The 18,403-nt window shown below is 41.2% G+C and overlaps 1 protein-coding gene and 1 pseudogene across 6 annotated transcripts in view; one reads left to right on the top strand and one right to left on the bottom strand.

Moving 5' to 3' along the window:
- Positions 1-16,974, bottom strand: part of Gabpb1 (GA binding protein transcription factor subunit beta 1) — a 48,961-nt gene extending 31,987 nt beyond the window's left edge. For 2 of the 6 annotated variants that reach the window (XM_048459440.3, XM_048459447.3), the window contains exon 1: positions 16,688-16,709. Coding sequence is in view for 1 of the 6 variants with exons in the window: in XM_085696423.2 (XP_085552549.1) it covers positions 15,342-15,425 (84 nt within the window). In the remaining 5 variants the exon portion in view is untranslated. Of the gene's footprint in view, positions 1-15,341; positions 16,146-16,687; positions 16,711-16,748 lie in introns of those variants that run through there. The other 4 variants (XM_048459442.3, XM_048459441.3, XM_048459446.3 and 1 more) reach the window with 4 other exon arrangements.
- Positions 15,702-16,653, top strand: LOC146892584 (uncharacterized; annotated as a pseudogene).
- Positions 16,975-18,403: the final 1,429 nt, after the last annotated feature.

Raw genomic sequence — 18,403 nt, 5'->3', positions numbered from 1 at the left:
AAAACAAGAATTATAAAGGAACAAGTTTCATTGTGCAGCTGTTCACTAAGTAAATGTCACACTGAAGAAAGTCTGACGTGCCTGTCTTACTAAACAGGAGTGGAAAAAATAAAGGATGCTGAAGAGCAGAATTGATGATCTACACTACACTACAGTTGAGCATTTGAATAAATGTGCTCCTATAACTTCCATGTTTCAGTTACTCAGAACCTGCAGAGTTGATGATCTACACTACACTACAGGTGAGCATATGATAAATATCCTCCCGTAACTTCCCCAAGTTTTAGCTATTCAGAACCTATCATGTTTATGATCCTAGGTACTGAAACTTTTGTGTTTTGTTTTTTTGTTTTTGTTTTGTTTTTTATTTTAACCCACAAACAGATTCAAGTCACCAGACTAAGAAATCACTGGTCTCAAAAAGCAGCAACACTGCCCTCTAGGGACCCTTTGTAAACGTAGGGGAGGCATCTGAGAAATTAAAAGTGGAGAAGGCTCTAGCATGTCATGGTCCAGCCAAGAATACGAGAAGTCTCACAAGAACCGTCACATGTTCTGGATTCCCTGCTGGAACAGCATACACTCTTAATCACCGAGCCTTCTCTCCAGTCCCAAAACTGTAATTTCTATTTTAACTTAACAGAAGAAATCAAATTATTTTGAAAGGTAGAAATGAATCTAATGGAAAGAAAATAAGAGGTGGAGAGATGGCTCCATGGTTAGAGTACTGGACACTCTTTCAGAGGACCTGGATTCAGTTCCCAGCACACATAAGTGGCTCAAAACCATGCATAAGTCCAGATCCTGGGCATCTGATGTCCCCTTCTGGCTTTCACATACACTACACAGACAGGGTGCACATACACGTGTTAACAAAACACTTATACACATCAAATAAAAAAATGTATGTTAAAAATTAAAATAAGACAATGCAACACCAAAATCAAAAATTCTCTCATTTTGGCCAGATAAAAATAAAAAAATAAAACTTTAAATAATGAATATTACCAAAATGCAACAAACATCTTCTATGCTCACCTGAAAACACAATGCAAGAATTCTGACTCTTAAGAAACTCGGTTGTATTCAGAAAATGAAAATGACCAATAGGCTGGGGGATGGTTCAACGGGTACTGGAAATGTATGCTGTGGAAGGAAGCACTAGGTCCAGAGTTCGGATACCCAAACCCAGGTGGATGTGGTGGCCCAGCGCCTAGCACCTTGGAGATAAGGCTAGCCAAATTCAGAGAGCAACTGAAGACACTCAATTTCAACCTCTGGTCTTCACATACATGCATGTGCACTTGTGTACATGACTAGGCCATGAGGCCAGATACGCGCCTGGTGGAGCAGCTATTACACACCAGAGGGCCGCTGTCTCTGTGGGAGCCTGGGAAGACAGAAGAGCCCGGCTGTGTGGGTGCAGCACCTTGGCCGGCTGTAACGAGCCCTGCAGACACCTAACCAGAGAAGATGTTCAACACAAGTGTCGTCTGTTTCATTTGAGGACATTTGTGCGGAAGGAAAGATAATTAGAGACAACTGCATGGTTAATTACAGATATGTGCCCATACACATGTAAATGCATATACACATATATACACCACTCACATAAACATGCTGGGTTAAGTCTTCCGTTCATTCAGACTAATTATCTACAGGATAAATCTTCAGAAAAAAAAACTTAATATTAAAAAGAAAACTAAAGGTTATCAATTAAAATGTTTCATCATTTCATTCTTTTCAATTGGAAAAAAAATAAATTGTAATGACTGCTAACCCAGAATCTACTGTATATGGCATGCTACACCTAAGTTTAATACTCCCTTTCTCCTTGAGACTAGAAACACCCATAACAATATGTTCCACCTTGGATTTACTTACTGTTTATGAAATGCTTATCACAGTCTAACATAAACCACTGTTTTACTTAAATTAAAACATAAGACCCACCTAGAAACTTCAACATCTGCTACTTCAGCTCATAAGAATTATACATGCTAAGTGCCATCTAGTGGTTGCAAGAACAACAGTTTATACAAGCACACATACTTAAATAACTTTAATACTTTTATTTAAAAATATTTACAACTAGAATGTAATGGCTTTAAGAATCAAGATCATAATCTTTATATACAACATACTGAACTGTGCAAAAAATAAACAGAAAAGAACTATAAACAATAAAGTGAGATAATAAATTTATAAAACTTCCCACTTAGTTTGTTGTTCTGTACAATGAACACATATTACTCAGGCAATTAAAAACAAACTTTTATTAAAAATCTTTACATCAAAAATAAATTACAGGTAAGTTTAAAAACCTTTAATATATAGTTAGATACTGAATATTCTTAAATAGTAAAAAGATGTAAAATTATTATGTATATAGCTGTATGTATAAAATATTCTTGGCAACCAGTATTTAATTGTCAGCACTCTCATGAGAAAGGACCCAGGGGCTGAAGAGCTGGCTCAACAGTTAAAAGCACTTGTTGCTCTTGCGGAGGACTTGAGTTCAGTATCCAGCACCAACACAGGAGCTCACAACCACCTGCAACTCCAATTCCAGAGACCCTATTCCCTTCCCCTGGGACTGTACACACTTGGTAAAGGCATACATACAGGCAAACACTCTTACACATAAAATAAAAAGAGCTAGAAAGGAATTTCACTAATAACACAATCCACAGAATCTTGTCCATTTTACTGTTGTCACCATCACACAAAGAGAACAAAAGTAAAAAGATTTATCAAGAACACTCATTTTGAACCGAACTAGATTTTTAATTTTTTGTCTTCTATTTTTAAGAAAATACAGAGAAGCTTCTGAAGTAGAAGGCAGTATGTCATCTATGGATTTGGGTCTGGTCTCTCCTCCCTGTGTAATTCTTTTTTCTGGAAGAGAAAAATGATCACCATACCCCTTTTCCTTTTTGAGAAAGCTTTCCATTTAGCCAGGGTTGGCCTCATATTCAGACCCTTCTCCCTTAGTCTTCTGAATGCTGGGAATACAGAAGTGCCACCACATCTAGTATACAATACACATTTATCTTAAAAATAAAATGAGAGCTGGAGAGATCTGAGAGGAGGCCCTGGTGCAATCTCGTCCTTGTCATCCCCCATTCCCCAACCCCAGTTAGCCATTTTGAGGTAGACAAAGTAGTCAGCTGAGGAATGGGCCGGAGGACAAGGGGCAGGGAATCAGAATGAGTTCAAAGCCTGTCTGGGCTACACAGCAAACTTGAAGTCATTCAATGCTACACAACAAGACCTTGTCTCAAAAATCCAAAAAGCAGGGCCAATGGTTTCCTTTTTCATAAAAATCATGAGAATATCTGTTCTAACCAATGCAGAGTAAGTCAGAATGAATAGATGGCTTGGAAAATAAAGACCCAAAATGAATGCAATGGAAAGCATTCAAACAATTGATGTCCTCAAGGGACACTGACAGACATGAAAGCAAATCTAGACTGGAACCATCACACAGAGGTTCCAGGAGGGAGGCCTCCAACATAGGCCCGAAAGACTCCTGATAAGGGACTGAAACTTCCAGTCAGCCTCTGGGAAGCATGATGATGGATATAAAAAGACTAAGTAAAATATTTAAAAAGGCTGGTTCTCAGAGAAAAGCAAAAATAGTTAAGTTTTTCACAGTCATACTGTACAAAAATACATATTACAAAATATAGGCTGAATAATAGTCCCCAAAGATGTCTACATTCAGAACTTGTGTTGACTTAAAGATTTTATAGATGATTCCCCAGGAGAGCACAATGCAAAAGAGGAAGGAGGAGCTGAGAAGTATGTGATAAAAACATGATACTGACAGCAGATAGGAGTGTCTCAGTGTGCATGTGTGTAATGCGAGGGGTGGAGCAGGGGAGGTGAGACGGAACATGAATGAGGAAGGTGGAAGACTCTGGAACTTTGGACTAGAAAAGCAGTTCAACACTGCAATCAAAGTTTAAAGGGCCATTCTCACAAAAGACTGGAAGACAGCAGTTCTGAGAGCATTGCAGGCTTTGTGGGTCCAGTAAGAGTAAGAGGTTTCGAAGGAAAATATTAGCAACTCTGCTAGAAGACATTCGTGAGATATTTACAGGAAAAAAAAGGGGGGGCCTTTTTTCCCCTCATGTCCTAAGAAGTTGCCTCAGGCTAAAATTAAACAGAAATGAACTAGGCAAGGCAGTGGTGGTGTGGTGTAGGAGGGTCTTCTTTCTATGTGTTGCTTTCATTGTCAAATAAAGAAACTGCCTTGGCTTTTGGATAGGGCAGAATTTAGACAGGTAGAGTAGACCAAACAGAATGCTGGGAGAAAGAAAGTAGAGTCAGGCAAACGCCATGGCTCTTCTCTCCCAGACAGATGCTGGTTAGACTCATGCTTTTATTTCCACAGGAAATGAGAGGCCCTAGATTCATTCTGAGCTAAGAAAAATCAGGTGTGATTGAGGAAGACTCCCTGGAAACCCTGGCTACAAACATAAAGAAATAAGCCTAAAAGAACTTCAAGACCTGAGATGCATTATTATACCTGCTCAAACACATAACAAGGAAATTATCTTAGGCTAACTTATGTACGATGCACAGTCTATACTTATTATCCAGATACATAGGCAGTTTCCTCAGAGTTCTTCATTAAAAATAGCTTCCAGGCTGTTGACTGGGATGATCCAACCTCACAGAATACTACAGCCAAGACTTAGCAATTATCTTGACTTCCTCAGAGTCCCTCAAAGCTTACCAGTGCCCCGCTAAACAGCAGGAAGTAGTCTAGAAAACTATGTCCACATTCACAAAATATTGGTTATAAATATTTGTTTTCATTTAAGAGGTTTGATTACAAAATATTATTAGTCATAGTCAATCTCTTTCTAAAAGAAGAAAGGGAGATACAATTATAGAGATGATGGGGAAAACGGTAGATTATTAAATTTAACTTTAATCCAAAAAAATCTTAAATTACTTTACATTGGTAAGGATTTTGGTTTGATTCAAATTTAAAGTTAATGGGGGGGGCTGGAGAGATGGCTCAGAGGTTAAGAGGACTGGCTGCTCTGACAGAGGTCCTGAGTTCAATTCTCAGCAACTACATGGTGGCTCACAACCATCTACAATGAGATATAATGCCCTCTTATGACCTGTAGGGATATATACAGGCAGAATACATACAAAATAAATATTTTAAAAAGTTAATTTTGTTATACTGTATGTATATTTCTACTCTTGTTTAAGGTATTATGTTTATGTAACTCACTTAAAAATGTAATGTATAGGGCTGGAGAGATGGCTCAGAGGTTAAGAGCATTGCCTGCTCTTCCAAAGGTCCTGAGTTCAATTCCCAGCAACGACATGGTGGCTCACAACCATCTGTAATGAGGCCTGGTGCCCTCTTCTGGCCTGCAGACATACACACAGACAGAATATTGTATACATAATAAATAAAATAAAAAGAGTAGAAAATAATGTAATGTATAATTAAAAATACGTATTAAGCCAGGTTGTGATAAGACATGCCTTTAATATCAGCACTCGGGAGGCAGAGGCAAGTACATCTCTGTGAGTTCGAGGCCAGCCTGGTCTACAAGAGCTAGTTCCAGGACAGGCTCTAAAGCTACAGTGAAACCCTGTCTCGAAAAAACAAAAAGTAAAATAAAATAAAAATAACAACCGAAAAAACTATACAATGGGACTGGAGATGGCTCGGCAGTTACAAGCACATACTGCTTTTGCAGAGGACCTACTGGTTCAGTTCACTGTACTCACACTGGGAGGCTCACAATCACCTGTTAACTCCAGTTCTAGGGGATATGATGCCCTCTTCTGGAACACACAAATACTTGCAGACATGTGGTACACATATATACACTTGGGCACACACACATATAGAAAATAAAATCTTTTATTCATTTTTGTATGCTTTATTTTTTAAACGCTTTGAAAATTTAAAAACTGAAAATAATTTTAAAAAACTTCAATTGCCATGTACATAATAAATTATTAAGAGTTTGATAACAAATTATAATGATATACATAGAGATTTCTTTTTTTTTTTTTAATGTGCACTGGTGTTTTGCCATGGATGTTGGCTCCCCTGGAACTGGAGTTACAGATAGTTGAAAGCTGCATGTGGGTGCTTTTTTGAACCCAGGTCCTCCGGAAGAGCAGTCAGTGGTCTTAACCACTGAGCCATCTCTCCAGCTCCACACATAGGAATTCTTAAAGAGGGGGGAAAAAAATCAAGATAAGCAAGGAAACAGTAATTTTTCTCCTAGAAGTAAATACTACAAATAACCTAAATATAACTTATTATAACTTTAGATTTCCTACAATTTAAAGCTTTAGTAATTTAAAATACCCTACATTAGAATTCTATCTTAACTTGGCATTTAATAAGAGATCTAGAGCAAATCCCTTCATATTTCAAAATTATATATTTTACTACTTTCTTTTTTTGTTTTGTTTTTAAGACAGGGTTTCTTTATGTAGCATTAACTGTCCTGGAGCTTGCTTTACTCTGGTCAGGCTGGCCTAGAACTCAGAGATCCGCCTGCCTCTGCCTCTGAGTGCTGTGACTAAAGGCGTGTGCCGCCACCACTCACCTTATTTTACTGCTTTTTTTCCTTTTGGATTTTCAAGACAGTAAGAGAATTTTTCATCATAACAAATGCACTCCTTAAAGCTATTTTTATCTTTCTAATTGAGCTTTTAAACCAAAACATTGACTAGAGATTATGAATTCAATATTTTATGGTTATGCTAGCAGAGAAAGGTCAGACATTGGTATGAGACTAAGTGCCATTTAGAAAAGCATTCATAGTCAATGTTCACATCTGTATTATAAAATAAAATTCAGCACAATTTTGTCACCCCGCCCCCCCAAAAAAAGACAGAAAATGACCAAAGCTTAAATAGAAAAAAAAATCATTCAGCACCACTAACCTTTAAAGAAATTGTTAATCAAAACAACAATGAAGACAGGACATGGTGGCACACATCTTTAATTTCAGTACTCAAGAGGCAGAAGCAGGTGGATCTCCGAGTTCAAGGCCAGTCAATTTCAAGAAGCAAGTACCAGACCAGGCAGAGACAGACAGTGAAAGCTTGTCTCAAAATAAAACAAAAACCAAAAGACCAGAACCATAATGGAAGACCATTTCAACCTAATCAGAAAAGCTATTCTTGGGGCTGGAGGGAAGGCTCAGTGGTTAAGTGCACTGTCTGCCCTTCCAAAAGTCCTGAGTTCAAGTCCCAGCAACCACATGGTGGGTCACAACCATCTGTTAAGAGATCTGATGCCCTCTTCTGGCCTGCATTCAGAATACTGAGGATGTTGTATACATAATAAATAAATAATTTTTTTAAAAAAGAAAAGCTACTCTCAATACATACATACATTCATAATACATACATATATAAGTTCTAGCAAGACTAAAAGAGAAACACTCCCTGATGGCAGGGTTATAAATAATAGTAATGATGGGAAATGTCTCAAAAACTAAAAAGAGAACTGTCCTATAATCAATAGATCCAGCCACTAGATGTACGTCCTAAAGAAATCAAATCAGCATGCCAAAGAGATAGATAGCTGTACTCGGTTTATTGCATTATTTATTCAGGACAGTCAAGACATGGAATCAACTTAGATGCCCATCAAGGATGAGTAAAGAAATGTGGTCTCTAAATGGAGTATTTCACCATGAAAAATAATGAAATTGCCTTGTACAGCAACATGGTTGCTTATGTGAAGACCTCAAGCACAGAAAGATACTGTTACATGTAGAAGCTAAATACCATCTCTAAGAATAGGATAGTGGTAGCAAAACCCTGGGAAGGTTGCAGAAAGGAATAGAGAGGATAGTTGGGGATAAAGTTCCAATGGATAGAAAGAATGAATTCTATAATTTATTTATAACAATTAAAATAAATACTTAAAAATAGCTAATAGGGTTTATCTTGGATATTCCCAAGACAAAGAAATGATGTATGTATAAAGCCACATGTCAACGCAGTGATCCAATTATCACATCTCTGTACTCCTTAAGGTGGTACATGTCTTTAATTCCAGCACTCAGGAGGCAGAGGCATGTGGATCTCTGTGAGTTTGAGGCCAGCCGAGTCTATAAAGCGAGTTTCAGGACAGTCAAAGCACTCTTATAGAGAAACCCTGTCTGGAAAAAAACAAAAAAGGGAAGAAAGAAAAAAAAGAAAAATGTGTTGTTAGCTATGAAAAGAATATATGGACTAAAACAAAAAAACTATAGTTCAGACTTGAAAATAAAAACTGTGATGGTTCCCAAAGGCTCATAGGGAGTGGCATTATTTAAAAGGATTAGGACATGTCACCTTGTTGAAGTGTGGCCTTGTTAGAGGAAACCTGTCACTGGGGGTAAGCTTTGAGGTCTCAGAAGCTCAAGCTAGGCCCACTGTCTCTTCATGCCGCTTGCAGATACAGATACAGAACTCTCAGCTACCTCTCCAGCATAATGTCTGCCAGCATGCTGCCATGCTTCCCACAATGACAATGGACTAAACCTCTGTAAGTCAGCCCCAATTAAATGTTTTCCTTTATAAGAATTGCTGTGGTCATGGTGTTTCTTCACAGCAATAGAAACCATAACTAAGACAAGTGGGTACATACCAGAGTTCAATGATTTTCAAGATCATGAGCCAAGACTTATCATTCTGAGCTAGACCTACTATTCTTTTAAAATCTTAGCATGTAAGTTACCTGTGTACATATACACAAAACCAAAGTAACAAGTATACATGACCACTGTGTGTAATACTTGCTACTGTGGGCTACTGTAAGATATCTGGGAATTGAAAATGAGTTCCGCAGTACCTCCTTTGATATATGAGAGTCAGCAAAGTTTTCTTAAAAACTTGAAAACAACTTTGATTGTTGTCATATTCGTTCAGATAGGTCTCAGTGAATGTTCTAACAAGCCAAGCATGTTCCCTCTTTAGGATCTTGAGTTTGTTCAATCCAGAACATGTTCCCTCATTCTGACACCCAGGTGTTGGGTTTCTCTGACCACTTCAAGTGGCAGCCACACCACACCATCTCTCCCCTTGCCTAGCTTTATTCCTATTCTACTCATTACCACCCAACACCAGAAACTGTTTACTACATTCCTCACTCAAAAGTTTGGTTTTACTCATTACTATAAGAGATGAAGAGAGCCTGGCAAGGGACAAGCATCTGACTAAGTTTTAAAAGGGAAGACAGGGGAAAAACATCAACAAGGAAATAGAAGTTACATGATTAAGGTCAAAAAGCAGTATGTAGTACTAAAATGTCTGAGCATCAGAAAGCTGACTTTACCCTGCCGACTACTGAAGATTACTGCAGGTTATTCAAAGGGTTGATCTACTCAAATATTTATTCAGCACAGGTTCAATTCATGTTGCTTGGCACAGCAGTGACTGCAAAGGTCAAAAGCACAGCCGGCGGAGAGTACAAAGGACAAAGCCAAGTTCTGTCCTTGGGCTTTTAGATTAGGAGCATGTGATCTGGAAGTTTTGGGGAAATTATTCTGGCTGCTATACGCAGGATAAATTCAAGGAAGGAGAATCTAAGGAAAACTACTGGTTGGTGGATATAACAAAGGAAAAGCATGTATCATAGACAACTTCAAGATAGGAGGAGAAAACTGTGAACTGATAGGCTAGAAAGTTCTTTAGCGTTCCACTAAACCATGAGCCTTGACACTCTCAGACACCAGCAGTACATAAAACAATCATGTTGAAAAAGAAAAAAATAGGGGGAGCAGAGAGCAGATGATCTTACCATTGGCAGAAATGACAACACTGGTAACAGAATCACAAAACAGACAGACAGTAATCAAAGGGGTTAAGAATAGGATATTAAATAAAAAGAAATAAGCTTAAGAGTCTTTATGAAATCAAGCAACAGGAGGCTAAAGTCATGGCTCAGCAGTCAAGAGCACTTGTTCTTGCAGAAGACAAGGATTTGATACCCAGCACCCTCAAGATGGTACACAGTCACCCATAATTCCAGTTCCAGGGATCTGATGCCCTCTTCTGACCGCTGCAGGAATCAGGCAGGCAAGTGATGCACATACATACATGCAGACAAAACACTCATTACATAATATAAATCTAAAAGTTCCCTAAATAATGTCAAGCAATTTATCTGTATCTGCTCCATATAATCAAGATAAAGTCCATTATTACTGACAAAAATAAGTTCTCTTAAGCAGTTTGAATATGATATCCAGTATTACAGTAAGTTAGGGAAGTAATAAAGAGAACCTAGAGGCTGAGGGGATCCAGAGAGAACATTCGTCCATCAACAGATGGAGATAAACAGAGACCTACATCGGAGCACTGGACTGTGCTCCCAAGGTCCAGTTGAAGAGCAGGAGGGAGAAGATGAGCAAGGAAGTCAGGACCACGAGGGGTTGGTCCACCCCTGAGACACTGTGCCTGAGCTAATGGGAGCTCACCAAATTCAGTTGGACTGGGACTGAATGAGCAAGCATGGGATCAAACTGGACCCTCTGAATGTGGCTAACAACTGGGGCAGACTGAGAAGCCAACGATAATGGCACTGGGATTTGTCTCTACTGCATGTACTGGCTTTTTGGGATCCTATTCTATTTGGAAGCATACCTTCCTAAGCCTGGATGGAGACGGCAGGGCCGTGGATTTCTCACAGGGCAGGGTACCCTGCCCTCTCTTAGGACTGAAGAGGGAGGGAGGAGGGGGAAGAGGTAGGAGGGAAGAAAGTAGAAATTTTGAATAGTATTTATAAAGTAACAGAAAAATTATTAGAAAAAAATATGGGATTGTAAAAGGAAATGATGAAGACTAAAATTGGAAACTCCATGGGTACATCAGATGCTTGTTATCAACTGTCAGCTTGACAGGATCCACAGCTATTGAGTAGACAAGGTCCTGGGCATGTCTGTGAGCAGTTATTGCCATTAGGTTAATAGTGGACTTGGGATGACCATCCATAAATATGGATGGAAACATTCCATGAGAGAAGGTCCAGGATTGAATAAAAAAGTGAATCAAAGGTGAGAATTAGCAATCATCACGCTGGCTCCTGACTGGATGCGATGTGATCAGCTGCAGTTAGCTCCTGCTGCCATGACTTCCCTGCCATGATGGATTGTATCCTTTAAATGTGAACTAAAATAAATCATTTCCCATAAGGAGAGAAAGAGACAGAGAGAGAGACAGAGAGAGAGAACCTAGAGCAAAAACTGTACCTGGGCTCTTAACAGTAATGAGATAAAGGAATGAGGCCGACACTGGAAGAGATTCTGAAGTCTGTTTATTTATTTATTTTGGGTTTTCGAGACGGTTTCTCTGTAGCTTTGAAGCCTGTGAAATTTATTTTCTTTTCCTATTTTATGTTTGTACATTTGAAAGCAGGGGGAATAAACCTCTACAGATAGTGGAGTAACCAGAAAGAAAAAGTTAAATATGGAAGCTAGATTCCTGAAAAAAAACAAGATTCCTCTTTCATTTAGTCTATCAAATGGCAGAACTGAAATTCACCATAGTGACGGTAAACAATGCGAAAGCTCACACTCTGTATTTTTCTCCAGTAAGTAGGTGTCAACTGTATCAATTAAGTTAAAGGAATAGAAGAAATCAGAAACAAAACAAAACATTAACAAAATTATTCCCAAGTAGCATGAGACCATTGAAATTCTTCATCAATTTAAAGTGGCCAAGAAATCCTAGCCATTAGACTTCTTCAGTGGTGAGAGGTTCTGATAAAGGAAGCCCAGTAAATATGAAAGTGACTAACATCCAAATTCACTAGACAAAACTGTCTCAGTGTGAGTTACACAAACAAACGACTCTCTTTGGGTGCGTGCAAAGAGAAGTGTATCTCTCAAAGGCCTACAGGACATAGTCCAAGACCACAGTGGTATGGGTCAACAGACCAACAGAATTCTTTTTTTGTTGTTTTTGTTTTTGCAGACAGGGTTTTCTTTGTGTAGCCCCGACTGTATTGCAACTAAGTAGACCAGCCTGGCCTCAAACTCACAGAGATCCACCTGCCTCTGCTTGCTGAGTGCTAAAGGTGTGTGTCACTACAGACTGGCCATCTGCAGTCTCTTTTGAAAAGCACTAATCTCATGCATAAAGGCTTTACATTCATCATCTAGTCTCCCCAAACCATCATCTTGAAGATTGAGTTCAACATGAATTTCAGGAGGACACATTCAGACCTCAGTATTAAGGGAAAGACAGTGGGGGTCCCTATGAATGGAAAGAATAGAATAATCAGTCACATGGGTAAAGGTCAAAGATTTTACATAAACCATTTTGGATATAAAGGAAAACTTTCAAATCATTTATGCACCAAAGTTTCCTGTTTGAATACAAGTGCTATAAGCACAAGGGATACAGCAAGGCAGCTACACATTCAATAATTTTGTTTTGTTTTGTTTGGGGGGGAACTGAGACAGGGTTTCTCTGTGTAGCCCTGGCTGTCCTGGAACTCACTCTGTAGACCAGGCTGGTCTTGAACTCAAGAGATCGCTTCCTCCCCAGCGCTTGGATTAAAGGCGTGTGCTACCACACCCAACAGATAGGTTTTCATCATGAAAGAAAGTGATCTTAATTAGTGTCCAATACTGTAATTTTATGGCCTTAGTAGCTACTTCTCTACCAAATGGGAGGGGGTTATGTTAGAAAGCAGTATCATGGTACCCCTCCCACTCACTTCTTTTAAAGAATCACTACTAGATATACTACCAGGATTAGCAGGAGCCTACCTCTCTAGTGTAATGAGATTGAAACACCTAACTTTAATAGAGACACTCAAGATTCTTCTAGAAAAAGATACTGCATTGCATAATAAAATTACAGTATCTAATTTTAAAAGACAGTATCTAATTAAAAAGACAGAATCACAGTGGCTATTGAGTTGTCTCAGTAGGTAAAGGGACTTTTTTATTGTGTGTGATGCACAGGAACAGGATGTACACATCCCATGAGTGTTCGGAAGAGTGGGGTCAGATCCCCTAGAACTGGAATTATAAGCAGTTGTGAGAAATGTGACAAGGGTGCTGGAAACTGAACTTGAATGTCCTGAACAAGCAGCAAGTGATCTCAACCAGGTACCTCTCCAGCCCTAGGGCAAAGATCTCTGCCACCAAGCCAGTCCTGAGTTTGATCCTAGTAAAACGGCTCCCAAATCTGTAATCTCCTAGTATCATGGGCCTCTTGCACCCACACACGAGTAAGCAAATTGAAAAGGGATACTGTATTGGACTCCTTCCAAAGGTTACATAACATTATTATTTTTGCGTATATGCACATATATTTGTGTACACATGTGCATTCACACACAGACAAATTCCAAGATTACTGATTCCAGGGGTTCTGAATGGTGGGTATGAGACCTCATGATAACTATGTACACTAGAATGATCATGCCTGCAATCTCAGGATCTGAAAGGATGAAGCAAGGGGATTGTGCCAAACTCAAGGTCAGTCTGGAGTATACGGTGAGTTTGAGGCAAATTGAGGTTAAATGGAGATTCTGCTTAAAAAATAAAAAATAAAAAATAAAAAAAAACTAAAAAAACTTACTGATCTATTAACTATCTAAGGCAGTAATCCTGAACCTGGAGTCACAACCCCTTTAGGAGGCGACCGATCCTTTCACAGAGGTCGCCTAAGACCATCAGAAAACAAACATTTACATTACAATTCATAACAGCAACAAGATTACAGTTATGAAGTAACAACAAAAATAATTTTATGGTTGGGGGTTAGCACATGAGGAACTGTTTCAAAGTGTCACCGCATTAGGACAGTTGAAAACTACTTTATACATGTACTAAATCATTTAATGATCCCTACAACAACAGGTGCTAGAATGATCCCTACTGTACAAAGAAGACAACTACAGCACAGGAAGAGTCAGCAACTGCTCTTGTTATCAATAACGCTTCAACTGGTACTCTTCACACCTTTATTACATCAAGATAAAATCAGGATTTATCTTTGGAGAAATTACTTACAGCCTAAGTCTCGACTCCAATGTCATAAACCTAAGCAGCCCAAATAAAGACGCACTAACCTTTTCAGGACAAAAGAGTGCTGATGTTCGGAGGAAACAAACAGGTCCTAATTCTAATTTCTTCTGACACTAAATGTATCTTCCACAGGGATAAAGGAACAAATACCTTCAGAAAAATAAAATGCTAATTATCACTGACCCAAAGTTGAGACATCAATGCTACAGAAATGTATCTATTAGTTGTAAAGCCATGGGGTCACTGGAAAGCTACCTGACTTCAAATAAAAAAGTTTACAATTATATATTCTATAAACTAAACAGAAGACTTGAAAGGGTCCCAACATACATACACACACAAAAGTTTGGAAGACAGAGATACTAAAGACCTTAATTTGATCACTACATACCACATACAGAATCAAATTATCGTACTTGGTGATCTATAAACAAGTTCCTAGATGTTCAAGAAAGTGCTAACAGGTTCCAATGTGAAATAGGGGCTGGACCCCAGTAGTGCATTTACTGGCATAGGCAACTTGAAAGAAATTCCAGCTCCCTCAAAAATGAATTTCTGACTTAAAGTTTTATGTGACATATTTTGAGTTTGTAATGTTTGCCCTACCTGTTACCTGATGAGATACTTATAAAAAAAGTTTTTTTAAAATGCCAGGAAAGGGAGGGAAACAATCAAAATCAAGTAAAATTAAGCAGGATCCAATTTTTTATATGAATAGCACACATTGAAAATGTACCTGGCACTTTCTGACAATTACATGAAGAATGGCCAGATGCTTCCTGTTGATGAACAGCAGAGAAAGGCCAACTGACAGATTCAGACTAGAGGTCACAAGAAACCACTGCAAACTCAGCTTCCTTCCAAAGTAGGCCCAAGTCATCTTGAAATTTTACACATTTATCACCCACACCTGGGAAACCCAAACTGACTCAGAAAAGAGCTAAGGGCTTATATATGCAAATTATACATGCATGTTACTTATGCTTTGTTTCAGCAAAGGTCTCAACCTTCAACTCAAGTCTGAGCTCTACAGTGTTGAAAAGATCATTGATGCACAGGTCTTTACAAGCACAGTAGATGTGCTTGTAAATTCGCTTTGTCTGTCTTGTCACTTGGACTAGTTCCAAATGTTCCTGAGACTTCAAGACTATCGGTAAATTAGAATGTCTGTAATGCTTACATATCTTAATCCCCATCTTTTAAAAAGTTAGAGCCCTCTTTCCCAAAATCCAGGAATCACTGAATCATTCTTCTCATTCATATGTTTTTTAAGTTTGTCTTGTACAGTACCCTGATTGTACTTACATGGCTAAAACAGGATAAAGAAAAAATGCATGATGTACGGTGTTTTCCAGTGGTTAGGTGGTGTGATAGCACATAAGACTGCATGCAAAAATAGATTCAAGAATCTCCTTTCTGTTTAGGCACTAAAAAGATTTACAAAAATGCAAAACAATGTGGCTCTTGCCTAAATCATAAGTTAACACATAAAACAACTTCTGACTTTTCGCAAAAGAAAGGATAATAGCTATTAGTTTCCTTATAATTCAAAGCCATAGAGTATGAAGGGCTGAGTCAAATTCTATCAGTTAAAGTTAAATTAACCTGGGTGAATCTCTATCAGGTAATATCTTCTGTATAATTCGGTGCGTTTTAAATTCTGGGATGGCAACTATTTCACAAGGAAAAGTACACCAGCGCTTTGTCCAGATAAAAATTACACTTCAGAAAAGTAACTCGCCTGAAGAGACAGCACACCAGTGTCTGCAGAAGGAACTTAAAACTATTTCCACGCTATGAAGCTCCCTTTCGGAAGTTCTGTGGTCTCGCCCCTGCTTTAAACAGATGTGTCTGCTAGACACAATCCAAACGGACTTAAAGCAAAAGCTTCAAGGGAAAACAGAGCAATTAGGCCCGTGCCATCCTTTGCTTTCATTTCGGAGATGCACATTTGGAGCTAGGCACGCGGCTTCAACACAGTGGGAGAGGTTCACAACCGCACACTCAACATCGATCTGTGCCCAGACATGAGATGACCCGACGAAAACTCGCGGCTTCTTTCCCGCAACCCCGCTCGCGTGGGTTCCGGGGGCCAAGTCTCTGGGGGCAAAAGCCTCGATCACTGAGACTGGCAGGCTCCGTCCCTCCAGGGTTCTCCTGTCTACCCTGACCCGGGCCGGCTCTCTCGCCGAGACCCGAGCGCCCCCCGGCCCCGTGGGCCCCAGAGCGGTGGGGTGGCCCGATCCGGCCTTCCCGTTTGTAGTCGGCCCGGCCCGGCCCGGCCCGGTGTTCAGGCCGCCGAGACAAAGGAGCGGGCGGAGGCCGCGCCGCCTTTCCAGCCGCCCGCCCCACCGGCCCGGAACCCCACGGCCATGGCGACCCCACCGCAGCCCCGGCCCGTGGGGACCGCGGGAGGCCGCGGCGCCAGGCCGAGGAGGGGGCGGCGGCCGCCACCATGTCTGCCGCCCCTCCCAGAAGCCAAGCGCCGGGCGGACAAAGCGCGGCGGCGGCGGCACGGACACCCAGGCCGACCCCGCCGACCCCCGCCAAACGAGCGGGGCCGGGAGCCCCGGAAACCCGGCGCCTTAATGCAATAAACAGGAAATCGCGGGGATGATCTGGGTTCCGGGGGAAGTGGAATTATTTTTTACCAGCGAAGAGATCAACTTCCACATCCGGTGGTAACAGGGCCCTACACAGACCCGCACTGACCTGGAAAAGCTTCGGGAGCGGCGGCGGGGGAGCAGCGGGAGGAGGTGCGGGGACCGCGGCGCCTCGGAGCCGGCAGGGCTGACGCGGCCCCGCCACACACAGAGCGCTTCGCTGCACAGGGCGCTATTTTCCGAAAATGCCGCGTCTGGTCGGCGCCCAAAATCCCCACCGAAAAGTCCCCGTCGGCGCGGAGGGACACGGCGGGCGAGTTCCCAGCATGCCTGCGGAGGCCTGGCCAGCCCGCGCCGGTTTCCGCCCCACTGCCCCCGGGAGCAGGCCTGCCGCCACCCTCCCCGGGCCCTGTTCCGGCGGGAGAAAGGGACGAAAGGGTCTGATTTTGACTTTAAACAGAGAGAAAGGAAATAAGCCATTTCTAGCGCTCGGCCACACAAAGGCTGCGGCGGAATGATCCACTGGGCGACCGCAAGTCCCGGCTCGCCCGGCGCCTGCGCGGCAGCGGGGTGAGCGCTGCGGAGGCCATGTGCGCGGCCGGGTGTTCACTCTGCGCCGTGGGGCGGGATGTGTGGGAGTTGGGGTGCGTGTGCTGAGCGTCCTTTCTCCCCGGAGTGACACGTGAATCGCAGGGACTGCGGGACGGTTGGGGCTTAAACTTGCTCGTGGGGTGTTGTAGTAGATTCCCGGCAGGCGGAAGGGCAGCTAGGAACCTAGGATTTACCTTAAAGTGGTCCAGGAAGGTAGACCCGGAGTCGCTAGTTGAGGTTCCAGTACAGGAACAAAAGATGTGTCCTCTTCACCTGGCATAAACTGCTCGTGTGTGATGAGGATGTTTCTGCGGCTTTTTTTTTTTTAATGTTGTAAGAGTGACACTTTTCGCCGTGTCTGCAATGTCAAGATTTTTTACCCCCTAGATAGAATCTCTCTGTAACAGCCCTGACTGACTTGGAGCCCAGTTTGTAGTCCAGAGTGACCTCGAACTCAGAGATCCTCCTGCCTCTGCCTCCGGATTGTTGAGATTAAAAGCGTGTGCTACGCCTGGCGTTGAGTTCCTTTTTTAATGTACCAAGAGTTTATTGGGAGATGGTGATTCGTGAAGGAAAAGCCTTATAAATTTTAACTTAAACGAGATTTCCAAAGCTACACTTTGGTGTGTAACAGGGAAGTGGAACTTTTGGCATCTGGTGTCTAGGAATGGGAATATCTGAGACACTTCCGGCAGTTTATCCTAAGAGCAAAAAAGGCTTAAATGAGATCCAAATAGTCCGTGTGTGTATGTGTGTGTGTGTGTATATCGCCTCAATTACGTAATCATTGTGTCTCCACTTGCCCTTTTTACTAATATGGTGGAAGTTTCTAGTCAGTGTGACTTAATTAGAGCATAGCAAAGTAAACTATGGGGGCCATGGTCGGTCTTTTTTTTTTTTCCTTTTGATTTAATATTCTATTGTTTTGGGTGTTTGTTTTTGTCATGAGGCAGACTCTCACTCTGACGCTCTGGCTGTCCTGGAACTCAAAATGTAGACCCAGCTGAGCTCAAACTCCCAGAGATCTCCCTGCCTCTGCCTCCCAGTTGCTGGAATTACAGGTGTGTGTCTATGTGTCCTGCTGTTAAGGTTTTTCAAATTGTCACACCTTCCCATTACATTTGGAGTAAATATTTAATGATTGCCGCAGAATCTTGCTTTTGTTGTGCTATA

Source organism: Myodes glareolus, chromosome 10 (genome assembly GCF_982192425.1).
Source record: "Myodes glareolus chromosome 10, mMyoGla1.1, whole genome shotgun sequence".
Lineage (NCBI taxonomy): Eukaryota > Metazoa > Chordata > Mammalia > Rodentia > Cricetidae > Myodes > Myodes glareolus.
Note: the sequence above shows the minus strand (reverse complement) of the source record. Positions and strands in the feature narration are given on the sequence as shown.